Source organism: Protopterus annectens, chromosome 13.part0, assembly GCF_019279795.1.
Source record: "Protopterus annectens isolate FY-2018-M chromosome 13.part0, PAN1.0, whole genome shotgun sequence".
In the NCBI taxonomy this organism is placed as follows: domain Eukaryota; kingdom Metazoa; phylum Chordata; order Ceratodontiformes; family Protopteridae; genus Protopterus; species Protopterus annectens.
Genome location: NC_056747.1, coordinates 288,626,623 through 288,644,527, shown reverse-complemented (window position 1 = coordinate 288,644,527; position 17,905 = coordinate 288,626,623). Strand labels below are relative to the sequence as shown.

General features: G+C 39.8%; 1 protein-coding gene across 1 annotated transcript in view; it reads right to left on the bottom strand.

Annotated features, from left to right (window-relative positions):
* Positions 1-17,905, bottom strand: part of DDX49 (DEAD-box helicase 49) — a 341,216-nt gene that overhangs the window by 257,913 nt on the left and 65,398 nt on the right. Inside the window, exon 3 of the mRNA XM_044053852.1 lies at positions 5,275-5,360. Coding sequence (XP_043909787.1) covers positions 5,275-5,360 — 86 coding nt within the window. The remainder of the gene's footprint in view (positions 1-5,274; positions 5,361-17,905) is intronic.

Here is a 17,905-nt window from a genome sequence, read left to right as displayed (position 1 = left end):
TACCCACCTGTTCAGAGACATGTACTAAATCCTGCAATTCTTTACACTCTATGCCCTCTGCCAAAGCATCCACTTTAGATTTTAGCTGAGAAAGGAGGAAATTCTGATATTTCAACATATGAAACTGGCAATTTAAAGCCCTCATTGCTAAAGTAGAAGAGGTATACACCTTCTTACCCCATCTATCCAAAGCTCTAGCTTCCTTATCTAGAGGAACCGGATTCTTTACAACAGAAGCTCTAACACCCTTAGGCCCCTGACTAATAGTTTCTGGGTCCGCCCTAGGACTCTTATACAGATATTTATGAGCCTCAGGCACCCTGTAATACCTGTCCGGTTTAACTGGCGCAGGAGGCAAAGAATCTGGATTAAGGGAAGCCTCCGAGAAAACATCTTGAACAACATCCAAAACAGGAGGTATAGCCAAGGGTCTATGCTGTGGTAAAAACAAGAATTCCCTAAGCCTCTTCCGTGAATCAGAGAAATCCTGTCCTTCCCACTTAAAATGCTCCCTCATGGAATGCAGAGTTTCTGAAAATGAAAAATCCTCTGGAGGAGAAGCAGAAGGAGTGGAATCCTCTGCATCAGAATCCGAATAAGGGGAAAATCTTGAATATCTTCAGCAGAAGAGTCTGAGTCATCTGAGGCCTGATCCAAACTTTCCAACTCTGGCTCCACCCTGGGCCTCTTATCAGGAGGGGGCATAGAACCTCTAATTAAAGTAATCAAATCTTCTGCCATTTTAAGCATGTGCTTTTTAGGCACAGACCCTGAAGTACCTGGAGGGACACCAGAGGAAGGCAAAACAGACCTGCCCTTAGAAGAAGCCTTAGAAATAGTAGCAGAAGGCCTAACCACCTTAGGCATAGAAGGGAGAACAGTAACTTGAGAGGCCCCTTCAGCTTGACCTGACTCCTGTGAGGCCACATCCTGCAAAATCAAAGTTTCCCCCTGAGACTCAACAGAACCTACAGCCGGATCCACCTGCTCCACTGTAGTTTCTGCAGGACCGGCGTCCGAAACGGACGAATCAACCTGTCTAGGTTTCAAGGATTTGTCTTTGCGCTTCTTCGTGGAAGCGGGCGTCGGAGGATCCGACTGCATATTATAATTACACCGCTTACCAAAGACTAACCTAGCACAATCTAACCTTCTTTTTATAGTGCGCTTATTAAACCTAGCACAAAACCGACACCCGACTACGTCGTGGTCCGGTCCCAAACAAGGAATGCAAAGAGAGTGATAATCCCTATGCGGTATCTGTTTCCACAAGAAATACAATTATTCACTTTTTCTGACATCCAGAATTAACTGAGGCAAGAAAAACAAAAATATTCCCAACGGGTACTTAGCCCAACTTGGTTTCGGTCTGAAACTCAGAATACGAAAATTTCAGAACGCCGAACGGCACTTGCAACGCTGCTTCTGCATCGGACCATGCGGCAAAAAAGACTGAGGATATGACGTCGGTCATGCGCTTTTATACCCTGACGCTCTGATGTCAGATCTAAGCGCCCATGACCGATGTCAGCCTAATACTTTGGTATTCGGGCCGACCGAGGACAGCGGACTACCCATATGTAAGGACTGCAGCAATGTGAGATGAAGAACATCATATATACTTTAAAGAATGTTTAGCTACTTAAGAAACAGATTTCAGATAAGACTTACTTTCTGAAGAGGGTAAAGAAGCAAAGAAGTCTCTTACATTATCAAAATAAGCCAAATATTTCAACATGAGCCTGACAATTCAGAATTCTGAAGGCTAAGACAGTTGAAGAATGAACCTTCTTCCCAAATCTGTCAAAAGCTTTCCCATCTTTATCTTTAGAAGGATTAGTATTAACATGTTTATTTGCTGCCGGACTAAAAGGACAGTCAGCAGCAGGGTTAGACCTGGGACGAGAAAACAAATAATTGTAAGACTGAGGGACTTCAATCTGAAAGTTAGAAAGCTAGAAAGGCTGAGAGACTTTAAGGGTGACTGCCAGGCATAAAGCAGGCTACATAAAAAAAAATCCTCAAAGACTGGCAAAATAACAGGAACAGGTATGGTTAGCGGAATATCCAGTTGAACCATATAATATTCCCTCAAAGTTGAGGGAATTTCACTTTGCTCCCATTGAAAGATATTGTTCACCTTAGAAACAGTTTAAAAACAAAAAGGAAAAATTTTCCAAAGCAAACTGAATAAACATATTCCCTAGAATCAGAGTTTAGGATATGTGCACAAAAAAACAGATGATGTCTTGTCCTTTTACCTACCTTCTACTAACAAGGAAATCTCAGAATTTGAGGGAGGTGATCTATTTTTTTCACAAATATGTATATTAACTTTGAACAAGTTTTAAAAAATGCAACAGTCCTTTTGGCCAAATAAACTGTTCCTGATCAGCAAGAAAAATGTTTAAAGAAGATGTATGTTTAACTTTTTGTTTCTTCTTTCCAGGGGTATCCCTAGTAGGGGACCGATTTATGGATGGAACCTCATCCTGGAAAACTTGTCTCTGGCCTGGCTACACAAGCTGAAACCACAGTGTCTGAAGACAGTGGCTCGTACATGCCTGCTAAGGACACCTGAACAGCAATGGAGAACATGGCTAACCCACAGTGCACAGTGGCTTAAGCGACTACACCAGATAGCTCTGGAGAAAAAAAAGTGAGTGGTCTGAGATCAGTGGCCACAACAGTGTCACCCACCAGCAGTGGAAGCACCGAGTGAGCCTGCTGTGTGTGCAAAGGCTCACTGGCAGTTTTCTTCTTTGGTATAGAGGGAAGAGGAATTGAGGTACCAGTAATTTGTTCCATGTCTTCCCTGAGAAAGAAGCCTGCTCCCTGGTAAGTAGTGCTGGAATGATTCTGTCAATAGTTAAGTTGCCACAAATGTGCACACAAGCACACAAAAACACCCACACTCACTTTAAAAACACATAGCCCCAATCCAGTCTTTGTTAAAAATAGCCTGCAAAACAATACAAATCCGTCAAAATAGCAACACAAACATGCTAGCATTCTTAAAGAGACACAGAATTAATTTTTCACAAAAAATAAAAATGTGGGAAGGAACTCCCCTGTGATGTCAAGCCAATTTCAATTTCCCACCAGACTGCCACCAATTAATGTGACATCCGGCCAATACCCCACCGGACTGGCAACAATAAATGTGAAGTCCCTCACTATCCTGGCTCAGTAACTAAAGAGCTTCAATCCTCACTACAGACTCCAATGTGAGACTGTCACTTAAACAGGAATAATATTTCACAATTTTCCCCTAAGAGCACAACAGGAACATGCTCAATAATCTGGAACTGGACTGCATACTTCTGTTCACCCCTAAAGTAACTCCTTATTACATGCTTCAGAGCAATGTGTCCCAATTTAAGACCTCTGCTACACTCAAAGTAAATTTAAATCTCACACATCCAAACACGTCAGGGAAAACCTGACACAGATTTCTAGCCGTGTCCCTTCCCCAAAATATTACAGTAATGGTGCCACTAATCAGAGTGCCTTCATGCCCTTCTAAAGGGGTGTTCAATTATGAAAATGAAATATCAAAAATAAATGATAGCTAATACCAGTGCAGCCAGGCCTTCGAGGGGACCTAGGGAGTATCAAATAGGTATAAAACACACTCTAATCTCTAAAGAAAAACACTGATTTCCAGCCACAATATAAATTAATGAAAAACATTTAATAATAGCTAAAATGATTACAAGAATGTAAATCAATAGCTTTCAATAAACTAATAATCCACACAGAACACCCAGTCTGGCACACTTGTCCCAATAAAGGCAAAGAGGTCACTCCAGTTTTGGTAAAAAATTAGAATCCTTTAATCTACAACAAAGCAATCTGCATATAGCGCTTTCATTCCGCACAGGGAACTTCATCAGAATAAGCTTTCAAAAAACATCAGAATTCAATGACCAGAAACTGTAGGATAGAAGTCCATCATTCTAGAAAAACTATCTTAACTAAACTTTGCTAATCTAACTAGAGAATAGTGTACCTAATATACTCTAACACAACAGCAAGGCTTACAGTTTTGTTAGCAAGTTCTCTTTCATGGGTGTCCACAGACTGCAACTCTTCATCACAGCTGCTCTTCACAAGCAGCTCAGCACTGACTAACTGTACAGCTTAACAGTTTCAGCTATCTTATTTTAAAAATAAGTCAGTTGTTTGAAACAGTTCTTTTTCCTGCAATCAGCTGTTCAAATATTCGCCTAGCAGTCAAGAACATTCTAATGATATCAACTACTGTTCAGCTGATTCTCCACAGTACTTTACAATCTCCCTCTCAAACATGCGCAATTAGAAATGTATCAAAACACTGACAGATTCTTTAAACATTCTGTTTAAACAGGGAAATACTCAACATTTTAAAAACTTATTTGCATTTTCATAATTAGACATACTGGTATACAATACAAGTTAACCTGAGAATATACACAAATCTCCTGCTAGACATGCCAACACAGATGACGGTGTTTTCATTTTTATCACATCCCCAAAGGAAATTTATCTGCCCAGCTGCTCATTAAAGGAAGACAGAAGCTCACACTTGATTTTCTAAAGCCCAGGAGGTGCACTCTCACAGGCGTCAAGAAAGTACCAAAGATTTTTGGAGCCCCAGGTTGACATTCTTCCCACAGACATTACGCTAACAGCAGTCTGGGCTTTGGAAGACTGCCAACTGTTACATCTTTGACAGGATATAACCCATATAGCTAAGGCTACTGCAGTAGTTATTTATGATGAACATACTTTATTATGCTTCATCAGCCCACTAATTTAAAAGTAGTCCACGATCCCTTTTGGCTAATGATTCTATCCACATTTTTATCTCACAATGAAGGCCAGTAAGCATTCTTCTAAATTCTTTACCCCCCCCCCCCCCCCCAAGAAACTGTATAGCATCTGTCACTTTTCAATCTAAGGGAACATCCATAATGTTAAGTGACATATATCACTCTTGGGTATGAATCTCTTTGGACCTAGGAATGTGTATCTAAATATTCTCTTTCGGACTCATCTGCTAGGAAGCAGTAGTCACCTTATCTATGACACTCTTGTTTTATCAATTTCTTCACAAGGTTATACTGTCTGTCAAAAAGTGATTTTTTTTTTTTTTTAAGAAGTATGCAATACAATCCTTCCAGCTTCTTTGTGTCATCAGTAAAATATGCCAGACATTAGACAAATAAGTAACATTAGCATGTATGCATGCTAGTACGAGACTAACAAAAATAATTCAAAGAGTATGAGTACCCATTCCTCCAACAACAATGCAGTCCTTTAATCCCAGGGGCTTTCCAATGACACGAAACTGCTCTGCAATTTGATAGGCCAGTTCCCTGCAAAATTATAAAAAGGTATCAAAGTATTAGTTCAGTGCTTACATACTACTCATATATCAGAACACAAACCCATGAGATTCAAGTGCTACTCCTAGTTAAACTAGTGCTTTCTTACCATAGCTCATATTTGCATAATCACATTTTAATAAAATAATACAGTATTTTAAAGGAAATCATATATTGGTCTAATCTCACATACCTATTAACAAGACTAAAGTTAGTCTAACGATCAATTAATAAGATACATATTAACCTGAAACTTCAAATAGCCAGAGCTTGATTTTTTAAAACTTTCCTCGTCTTGCAAATTTTATTTATCAACTTCCTGAGAGACCTCCCTTCAATGGCTATCTTGGTTGTTTACTTAGGTTCCTCGCCTAATGCTGCTGCCGTTTCCAATGTGCAATTACTCTCAGGCTGTTTGATGAAAGAACCCCTGACCCCACCTCAAACCCAATAGACTTGTTAGAAAACAGAGTTCCAAAGGAGCTATCAGTCCTTGGGCTGGCAGTCTGTCTACCATCAAGGGGACAGCAGAGGGGAGGGCCAGTGCAGCTATTAACCTTACCAAATGTACCTCTTCCATACTGAGGTTCCATTCTTGCAGATCTGCAGCACAGACATGCAAAGATGCCCACTCCTAATTTGTCCACCATGGTATAGCATTCACTGCCAGACCCCACTAAAGGCTGAAACTCCAATCCTTGGCACGAGAAGTGCCCTCTTGCATTTGGTACATATTAAGTGACCAGAGCTTTGACAGTCACAGCCAATCCCACTCCTAGGCAGAAAACAAACAATAGATTGAAATTAATGTGCTGCAAGACCAGTCCAACAAAACTGCCTCCTGTGTTATTGGGTGACACTAAGCAAGTCACTTAACCTACCTCAATGACTATAAGTTGTGTCTTAAAAGTGGCTGTGCTGAACAGGACTTGTATATTTGTTTTAAATGTTATTTTCGATCTCTAGTCATAGTAAGAAGCAATTCTGTTAAAATTTAAGACATGCACCAATGAAGATTTAAAACCAGCCTTGCTTTTACAAACATTGGCTCCTCTGAGTGTATATATTAAAACTGTCAAGGTCATGAAACAAATAATCTCCTTTATATTGATCACCATTTTTTTAACTGTAAGTTTGCAAGTGTTGCTCTCTGAATTTCATACATTAAATTTAGCTCTCTCACAAAAAGAGAAGCAGAGTAGAAACTATTACAGTCATAAGTGTAAATGGGCATTATGTCACTCAAGAGTACAGACCCACATTTAAATGCACTTTGAGTGTTTCTGGTCCCAGATCCTCTCCTATCACCTGGTAGCTTACCTATAATCAGTCAGGTAGGATCCATTGACAGGAATGAAGATCTCAAAGCTTACAAAGCTTACACAAGAGGCAGGAAGTGGATAACATTCTGGCCATCACACACACACACGGTGGACTGTGATTTTTTCTGTACAACACCTATACCTCTTCCTACAGGGTCAAACACATAGCAGCATGCTATGCCATCAGCTGGGTGTGTAACACATGTGGTCTTACTCACACATTCCACAGAGGGTGTGTCTGCATGTGCCCCATCTAGAGATAATCAGGTACTTTCAATACCCTAAGCAAATTATTGCCTTGTTCCCATCTTCTTTTAAAAACTCCCCAACCTGAGAAGGGAAGACAAGCTAATGGGTAGTCACCCTTCTTCTAGCTATCCAGCATGCTGTGCCAGTAATTAAACCACAGTTTGCAGGCGATGCATTAAAACTTAAGTGCTAGTGCTTGTATCCTATTCAAGGTCACAAAAGGTACTGGAGTTTATCCTGGCAAATAAAGGATGCAAGAAAGAAAACCAATCCTTTATGGAACATTAATCTGCTGCAGGCAGTATGCAAACACACTAGTATGTGTGTGTATATACACATATACATATATATATATATATATATACATATATATATATATACATATATATATATATATATATATATATATACATATATATATATATATACATATATATATACATATATATATATATATACATATATATATATATATACATATATATATATATATATATATATATATATATATATATATATATATATATATATATATATATATATACATATATATATATATATATATACATATCTACATATACATATATATATATACATATATATATATATATATATATATATATATATATATATATATATATATATATACACACACACACACACATACATATGCACACGCGCACACACACACACACACACACACACACACACACACACACACACACAGGAAAACACAAACTCTGGCAAACACTCACATGGACAAATGGTGCCCATTTAGGCTCTGCACAGAAAGCATCCCAGACAGGAACAGAATTTGCAAACTAAGTACTGTGAAGCTGGAATACAAATCACTGCACCACCCCAGACTGGTGCTGTTAAGTTTTAGCTGATTCTATTACTAACATGAAGCATCATATATTTGGGCTACCACAAAGTGCACTAGGAACACTTTAGTTTGACCTCCTCTCTCACTGTCCATTCTCAGGAGAAAGAGAAAGAGAGAGACAGATAGTACACTGGCTTTAACTTAGACCTTTGTTTATTAGCTTCAACCTTCCTTCTCATAACACACTGTAGTAAATCAAACCTTGTACTCATTCAGCTCACCTTCAAAAGAGAGAGATGTAAAATAAAATGCACTGTCTTAAGCAGTTTTTTTGCTACAACATTCAAAACAAGTACATTTACTTTTTTGTTGCAATTCTGAGCCAGCTGTATATAAACCTACATTTTTATTGATCATCCCATAATATGTGTCATTTGTATTAATTTATTGCAGTTTGCCAGCTAGTGAGCTTCATGTTTATTCATCTCATAAACACAAGGTACAGGGTTTGATTCTGACCCCCGTGATATTGGTTAGGCTTAAAATGGCCCTTCAGGCAGTTAGCCTAGTATTCACCTATGAACCATGTTTAAATGGTAAAAAGGGAGACTTTTGTGATAAAGTTGCTTGGATGAAATTCGTTACAAAAATTTTGAAGTAAAAAGAAAGCCTTAAGCAGTACAGACCTTATGACAGCTTCCTACTGGAATTCTGACAGTCCCAGAGTTGGGGAAAAAACACTACAAAAATACAGGAGGGCAGCGAATGCTAAAAATCATGGTTTTCCTTACAAGTTTTTTTTTTTGCATGCTCCCCCCGCATCCCACAATGTGGGGGCTGTGTCCCCCACATCAACACTACTTATATATACTAATTCCAAGAGTCATACCTTAGAGAAAAGAAACATTGATCTCTGTCTTAACGCATGTATGCCTACATTTTTGTGTATTCAGTCTCACTGTTCCAGGATTCATACAAAGGAGTCTCAGAATTAAAAATGTTTACCCCAGCACACTAACTAAATGAAACTCTACATGATATGCTTATTTTTTTTTTCATTTTGTGGCCATGATAGTGAACTAATCCATGTTAGATCATTTTACATTACATTTGGTTTACAAGAGAATTGGACAATAAAGATATGTAATTTGCCTTTAAGTGCCTTAATCTAGCCTTCATCTATTCCTACCTTATCCTTCATCCCTTCTACACCACTCTCATGACCTTCTGAATGCATCTGTGAATTTCCTATGTACCACCTGTTCTAGTATCCCATTCTTTGGGTCCACAACCCTATCTGTGGAAAGGTATTTTTGGAGACCCTTGGAGTAGTTAGCCTCTACAATCTACAGCCCGTGCATCATTCCCACCACATTACTTCTGTTCAGAATGATCCCTTCATATCTCCCTAAAATGATCTTGCACACCAGTATCATATCTCCATTTTCCCTTCTGGCTCAAGTAAAAAAAAACTCTAGCTCCTCTAGCCTCTGTTCTCATTCCTTCACCTCTACCCCACAGATCTTTCTGATAGCTTTTCTCTGGACTTCTCCCAGCAGCTTGATGTTCTTTTCCTTATGTGGCCTCCAGAACTGCACATAACTCTAAGTGTGGTCTGACGAAGGTCTTGTAAAGAGAATGCATTATCTTTTTGCTTCTGGGTCTAGTCCCCACAAGTATATACCCCAACATGCTGCTTGCTGCTGCCCCTGTTTTACTCTGGATCTAGGTGATCCAATCCAGGTATGATAATCACCCCGAAATCCTTTCCCTGCTCTTTTCATTCAGTTCCCCTCACCCTGTTTATATTTCCCACCATCGGTGTTGTGGGCTAATCCCAATACTCTGTACTTGATTGCAATTAACATCAACCACCACATTTCTGGCCACCTGCTCAACTTTTCCAAATTCCTCATCAAACACTTTCCCTCATCTTCCACTGCTGTACCCATCTTTGTGTCACTAGCAAAGCACCATAACCTGTTCTCTCAAATTAAGTCCGAGAGGAAACGCTACAGAAAATTGGGCCCCTGCAGCACTCCATTAGTCACTTTTCCAACTAGTGGCATTGACTCTCTCACCACAACTTTTATGTTCCACCTTTCAACCATGTAGTTCTCCCGTTCCTCAATGGTTCTCCAGCCCCCAGTCCCTCCAGTACTCCTACTAGCCTCTTGCGTGAGGCTGAATCTATAGGCAATCCTTATCAGGTTCACCTGTAAACCATTCATAAAACTGGATAAGGTCTGTCTGTCTGACCGCTCCTTCTATCCATGAAGCTAAGACGGCTACAGGCATGGAAATTACCATTTAGAAATGCTACCAGCCTTCGTATCAGGATTCAGTCCATGACTTTCCCTTCCACTGTTGTTAAGCTAACAGCCATATAGTTCCACAGTTTTTTCTGCCCCCGCTCACACTTTGTACAAAAGGCAATAACTATGGTCTTCCAGTTTTCTGGCCTTCTGCACTAGTCAGTGATCTGTTGTATATTTCCTGCAGGGGGTCTGCAATGACCAAAATTCAAAATATGCTCTGGGAGGAATCTCACATGGTCATTATGATTTATCCTTCCTAAGTGCAGCTAGAGCCATCTGAACTTCCTCCCTCTCTATCCTGGTGTCCGCTAACCATAACACAGAAAAAAAAAAAAAAAAGTAATACTACTTGCAAGAATAAAAAAAGAAACCCTTCAGTAACCAAAACTCTGAACTCTCACCCATTTCACAGAGAAGTAAAGGTCTTCATTTCCATAAGGGAGACCATAACTTACTGGCTTATATGGGGATACAGGATGAGCAAAAGCAAATTGGTCAAGTATAAGGGGGTAGAAGATCTGGAACCAAACACACATGAAATGTACTGGCCTTGTAGTTAAGCAGCAGTATCCTACTTAATTTGAGCATTCAGACTAAAGAATGCACGAGAAAGAGGAATTGGGGCAATGATCAAAGGACAGGTTTACCCAAACTAAAAAAAAATAGTTGAATACTTTTCTGTGAAGGAAATTGGTAACACAATTTTGATATATGCAATAAACATAAGAGCAGTTTGTTCAGACCTCACTGTGTAGAAGAGATGAAACCTACCGCCATTCAGCATCATCAGTTTCTACATTTTGTGGTGAGGGGTATCATTTTTGTGTATCTATCTGCATGCACAAGGTCAGAAGGACAGTTTCATAAAATATAATTTATGCTAAGAAAGCTCTGCCTATTTGGGGGTAAATATGTGGAGGATATTTCTACTAAACTCAAATGTGAAGATATGGGAGAGAAAAACTGAAAAGAATGAATGACAAAAAAAAGACAGAGAGAGTGACAGTTGAGCAATACCTGAACAAGTACACTTAAAAAATGAAGAAAATATTTTCACAACGTTTTAATGCCCCTGCATCACTCAAATGGATTATCCAGGGGGAAGGTAATAGAATTGTTAGAGGCCAAGAAGACATTTGGACTGCGAGCAAGACTGCCTTCCCGATCAGGGACTGATATCAGATTGGTCTTTGCCCCAAAGTGAAAAACCTGTAATGGTAGTGTGTTTAGCAGAATCTAGAATGGAAAACTGCTGCTAAAATGGATAATTAGTTGGGCATATAAAATAATGCAGGATAACTATAGGAATCAGAAGAGGTTAAAAATCATTAAGAAGAGAGAGACTGGGTAAAATGTGGGGAGATATGCATGTACCCAAATATGCAACAAAGTCTAGAAGATTTAGGATTTTTGCCTGTAAGTGTTTGCATGGTCATGTTTATATCCCAAACAGACTAAAGAAATTTTCCTCAGGTAGATGGCAAATGCTGGAGGTGTGATAGTGAAGAAAGAGGTAACTGGGAACATGTGTTTTGGGAATGTAATTAGTTGGCAAACTTTAAATATCCCCTACAAAGCACTCTGTCAGAAACAGTTGGTGAGCAAATGGTTGCAAGTAAAGAAATTATTTTTTGTGCTGGGATACAGGATTTAAATTGCCTAGACATAGGAAGGCCTTGTTAAGTTTAATTCTAGTGGCTGCCAAAAAAGCAATTACTACAAAATGGACATCAAAGTTTAAACCAACTGGATTTAAAGCACTGAATATTGCAACATAGATAAAAGAACTGGAAGTGGGATCTTTAGAAAAGGGTAGGAGCAAATTACATAGAAAAATGGAAAGTTTGGGAACAATGCATGCAGAATAATGTTTTGGAGGAGGGGTGAGGTTTAAGGGAAGGCAGGAATTTATCAATTTATGTAATGTTGGACCGATGAGAATGATACAAAAATATATGAAATGTATAATGTTTTCAACTGGGAATATGTTAATATGGTTTGTTTTCTTTTATATAAATGTAGGTTTGCCTATGTCTTAAGTGACAAGTCAATGAATTTAAACCCTTTTCTAAATTTATTAAACCTGCCAAATGGTCTTATTGGGATGTCAAGTTGCGGTGATTTTAATTAACAGATAATGGATTTTGCCTGTCTGACATACTTCATGGAGAAAAAACGCACTGTAGTCAGGGGAATTTACCACAGTCCTGTCTTTCCTCTGGCTTACAACACTAGTGTAATTTTATACTTTTTGTGTCAGCCACTAGCATGACTTTCAGCCTGTCATGACTCTTTTGATTTCATTAGTGGAATATTAAGCTTGAAATAACAGCAGATTTAGTTGTGTTCTTTCAGACTTAGAAATGCATCCTAATTCACAGATACCAGCTAAACAGCAAAGATGGCCATCCATGACTAACAAGCTTACACTAGAATGCAATTAGTAGTCATATTTTTTTTACTGGCTCTGCAGCTGGAATTAATGACCTAAATCAGCAAATGTAGTTGTGTTTTTCGGCTTATCCCGGTTAGGGGTCACCACAGCGAACTCCGATCCGCTAATGTTTCGTAGTGGATTTTTACGTGCCGAACTGCCAGCCCTGACGCACAACCTTCAATGAAGGCACGCCCATTCACACATGCCTCTGCACAGAAGACGCTCTAGCTGAGAATTCAACGTGACAACGTCTTGCTGTGAGGCGACAACACTACTGCAGCATCACTACCGCGGGTTAAATCAGCAAATGTAGTAAATCCAGCAATCCCTTCTCCTACTCAGTGATCAACCTAAACCAGTGTTTGCATGATGCAACAGATGGTGTCATTTTAGTAATTGCTTTTCTGGTAGCCATTAGCATTACACTTGATAAGGCCCTACAATGTCTGGGCAAGCCAGCTAAAAATAATCATTTCCTTAATTACAACTATTTATTTGTTTCTCCACTATGGAGACATGGTGGTCAAAGGTAAGGTTGCTGTCAACCTGTGTGCCCAGGTCTCTTGCCACTGAGTGTGTACTTAAGGTGTTCCTGCTTTTCATGTGGTAGTTAGCAGGGGAACATCACCCTTACTGAAAAGGGATGATAATACATTTTTTGCATGGAGTTTAAGGCCATGACTTTGGCACCAATTATATGTTTGTGTAAGACCCTCTTGTATGATGTTGACATCATTTGGAGATTCTAGGACCACTTCCAGTTTGCAGTTCTCAGCAAACAGTCAGCCACAGATCTTTAGTTTTTGCTTGCACTTCGGAGAAATAAATTCCAAACAGTAGAGGTACCAGGACTGATCCCTGTGGAACACCATTGGGATCAGGTCTGCTGCTGGAGGTAGATTCCCATATTTTGACTATATGGGTTCCATCAGTGAGCCAGTTAGTGACCCATCTAATGATATAAGGGTTGATATCTAGCTGGGTGAGTTTGTCAATGATGCCAGAGTAGGGAATAGTGTCAAATGCATTGGCCAAGTCTTGGTAGGCCGTATGCACAGATTTCCCCTCTTACTCTTAGCAATTTCTTCATCTTATTGTAAAGCCTGCTAATGGCAGTGGTCCACCAGACAGGTTTGCTCTTCCTTGAGGAGCTTGTTTTGGTCCGGTCAGGTATGGCAGAGTCAATGCAGATGTTTGTATAAAGCACTGGTGTAGAACTCGGCATAGTTGCCAGTTCCACCTACGGGGGAGATGCAGAGAAGCTATTTATACCATCCCGTAAGAGGTTATACTCTGCTCTGGAGAAGTTTAGTTTAGTTTCTGCTGAAGGGAGGGGTGTCAGGTGTGATAGTTACTTCAAATAAGACTGATATGTGGTCAGATCTCACCAGGGAAGACCTCACAGTGGGGGTGCTACAGTGGTACCCCATATTGGTAAGCAGCAGATCCAGGATGTTGGCATCTCTTGTGGGGGTGTCAACTAGCCGGTCCAGAGCACTGGAGTTAAAGGCAAGGAACCTTTGGGCAAGTGAGTTTCAGCACGAGTAATTTACCCAGTCAATGGATGGGTAATTAGAGTTGCCCAAAAACCATGGTGTTTGGATGTACCTTGACAGAATCAAGTAGATCCAAATAGGCAGAGTGGGTGTCCTGATTCATGGAGGGTGTCCTATAACTGGCAATGACTTGAATGTGTCCTACCAACAGTTAATTGCACCTGAAGTGTCTCCAAGGAAGCATGCTGTTTGACCACTCCACCTCCTTTAGTTTTCAAGCCTTCATTTTGTGGGCTGAATGCATGGAAGGAGGTGTAACCCAGTATGGTTGAGGTACTCTCCACAACCTTGAACCTAGTCTCCTTCACTGCACAAATGTCTGTGTCTTCCAATGTGAAGACTGCTTCCAGTGAGTGCAGTTTCATGTTAAGACTCCTAGTGTTTAGCAGCATAACCTTGAAGTTGTTTTTAAATGAAGTTTTTATGTTGGAAATTTTGTCCTTGAGTCACTGCCTAAAAAAGGCACTATGAGGGTGGCAAGAGCCTTAGCCAGTAGCCAAAATCCTAGGGGTGACAGATGAAGACCATCTCTGGAAAAGCATCGAGGTCTGTCGATCATGTCATCCCAGGCTGTCAGATACTGGATCCCCTTAGAATGACACCAGAAACTAAGCCAATCACTGAAGTCAGTCATTTTCTGTTTGCATTGCGGCATCATACTAGGTGAGGGTAAAATGCTGCTTAAGGTAAGGGACATACCTGCCTGAGTCACATAGTACAACAGCTCAGTCACGTCTCTGTTCATACAGTTTAGAGAGGTACATCTCAAGTCATTCACACCAACATGGACTATGACAGAGAGTCATAACAGTACCTGTTGTTGAGAGACTTGCGTGCATGTGTGATATGGAGTATCTTGGCACCTGACAGACAGCTGACTGTGACCTTTCCTTATCCAGCTGTGTGCCTCACGATGGAATCATCTATGACTAATATGTTTGGTTTTGTAGTTTGCCTTAAGGGCTTGACAGGTGAGACACTGGTACTTGAGTTATTATGTGTATTGTCTTCTGCTGAGGAAGTATTATGTGTAGCGGGCTTGTGTTTGGGAAATCTCTGGTGTTTAGGTATGTTTCAGGTGAAGACCTCCACATAGATGTGTGACATGGGTTTGGGTGGAGTAGGAGGTGAAGTGTGCATGCTGACAACTCGCTGATTATCATATGTACTAACTGGTGTGTGAGAGAGCATGGCGTCAAGGTTGTTAATATAGCTGCATCTCTCACATGTTGAGTTTGTGTAGACTAGGCGTACAGTGTGAACATGAGGCAGTTGCTACACTGCCTCAGGATGCCCATGTCGACCAAGATGGCTAGGGAAACTGCAGGAAACTGTCTGTCCATAGTGTTAGGTAAATTTATATGGTCAGGAAAAGAAGTCACACTTAGGAATGGCTAGTGGGTGAGAGGTGTGTTGGCACCTCTTAGGCTAGGCTTAGTGTTCCACCTGATGGTAGAGCACAGCCAGGAAAAACCTCTGGAGGACCACAAGTTAAGTGCAAAGAGAAAATTTAACAAGCAAAATGTTTGCATCTAAACCACCAGGTAACCACCTCTATGTGGCAGTGCACAATGGTGAGCTACAAAAAGACAAGCACAAACGCTGGCCTTAAACAAAACAAGAGAGAATCCTTTTAACTCAAACTAGCCAATAAGGACGACCTCTCTGATCACTCTCAATTACATGGGACCCAGACAGCACTGTCCTCCTACACAGGTACAGAAGGGCCTTCACCTAAAAAGATGGATTGAATTTGATGCTCAGAAGTTACAAAACAGACCAGAAACAGCAAACCTGGAACTGGGCTATGCTACAGCTGAACTACTACAGTATACAGTAAAATGTGACAAAAAACAGCTCAGACAATTCAGGCAGATAGTAGAATGCAAATACAAATTAAACGTAATAAAAGAGCAGAAATGGCCACTTATATAGTTAGTTGGAAGCAACAAATGCCTCAGATCATTCAGTATCTCAGTGAAGAGGTGGTTTTGGTACTCAAGTGATACCAAATATTCTAGGTTCAGCAAGTTTGAATCTAGCCTATGCTATAAAATGCAGAAGTACTAGAAATTCAAAGTGAATAAAAATCACAGTCACGGCAGCAAAAAAAAGCAGCAATTCACCAGCAATTTCCATCTTAGAAGGGTGTAGGCCACGCTCTTCCACAAGAGTCTAGACCACAAACCTTCCTAATGTAAAATAACTTGTTTTAGAGCCCAGGTGCTCAAGCCAGAACTAAGACACTTCAGACGACAGACAATAGGCCTTCAACCAGCAATTTCCATCTTAGAAAGGTGTAGGCTATCCTATGCCACAAGAGTTTAGACGACTAACTTGCATGCTCAACTTACAATTACTGCTTACCAGCATAATCTATACCTCCTCTCCTGGTGGCATCTGAGATAAGGTTGCACTTTTCCAACTTATTACATATTGCAGACTGTACGATCTTGCATGTTGCATAAGGTCAAGACTTCAGTTCATTCAAAATTATTCACTGTATGAATTACTTACTGATCATTACCAGTTGATTACTGTCAATGCTTTTCACTGACTGATTATTGAATACTGTCACCTCTTTTTAACATGGTTCTGATTTCAGTAAGTGTCATCCGTGTACTCTATACCACTCTTGGCTATCGTTAACTAGGGTAGCCAGGCTATCCTTGAAAGGGAGGTCACATTGTTCTGTGCCCTTCTAAATGAACTAAATATTGCATTTCTGATTACAGATACTAAATTTAATATATGATGCATAACCAATTTGGGCTCAATCTGAGCAATTCATGAATGTGACAGAACAGTGTTCTGTTACGTTTCTGATTACTGCTGTTACCTGTTAAACTTCTGATATCTGTATCAAACTTGTGCTAAATATAGTCATACAATTACTGTTGTGTTGTAGTTTTAGCATTCATTGGATATCAAACTCCGTGGGATTTTGGCTATCCTTGAAAAAGGACAACTGCTTTCTGTTGTACTTCCAATTACAACTTTTGCATGTCATACCTAACTTGCTGTCTTCAGTCACAGCAGTCTTGTTTTTAAATGAATACTCACTATCTCTAATTGCACCCTGATCTCAGACTAGATTACTACTGTTCTATTATACTTGCCATCATTAGACTGATAACCCACCTCAGGAATACTATAATATGTACTACTGATTCTCCTGTTGCCATACCTATATTCTTACTTTTATATTATTGTAATCTGATGTATGCTTCAGAGTCCATATTAATAGACTCAGACTGTTGCCATACCCATATGTTTATCTTTGGACTAGTATAATCGGTTATACTTTTCTAAGTCTATACAAATTACTGGTACAGCACTATATGACAACAGGGATAAATGTAGCCCGACTACTTATATCCACTAGACTATACTTGCCAATATGGAATTTCAGTCATCTCTAGCCATTTCTGTGGGCTTTGAGTATGTGCAGCAACTGCCCATGCTTACCATAAATCTTTCATTGTTAACACATAATGACTATCTCTAATAGGTATGAGTACTTACTGTACTTGGGGGCTACCCTCTTACTTCAAACCCCACTCAGTAAGCACCTTACACAATCACAAAGCATAAACTCCAAAATACCTACCTACAGTGATGTCAAAAAATATTGTCTAGGCCTCACATACAAAGAAACCTTGTCCATTACAGTGCAACAACCCCACTTTCACAATGCACTTCAGATGCCACTGCACATATGCCTACAGGTCAGAAAAGTGCCAACTCCAACCCCTTAAGATTCAATGAGTCTACAACATACAGATAATGGAATTACTTATTAACAAAACATTGTCAGACAAATCAATA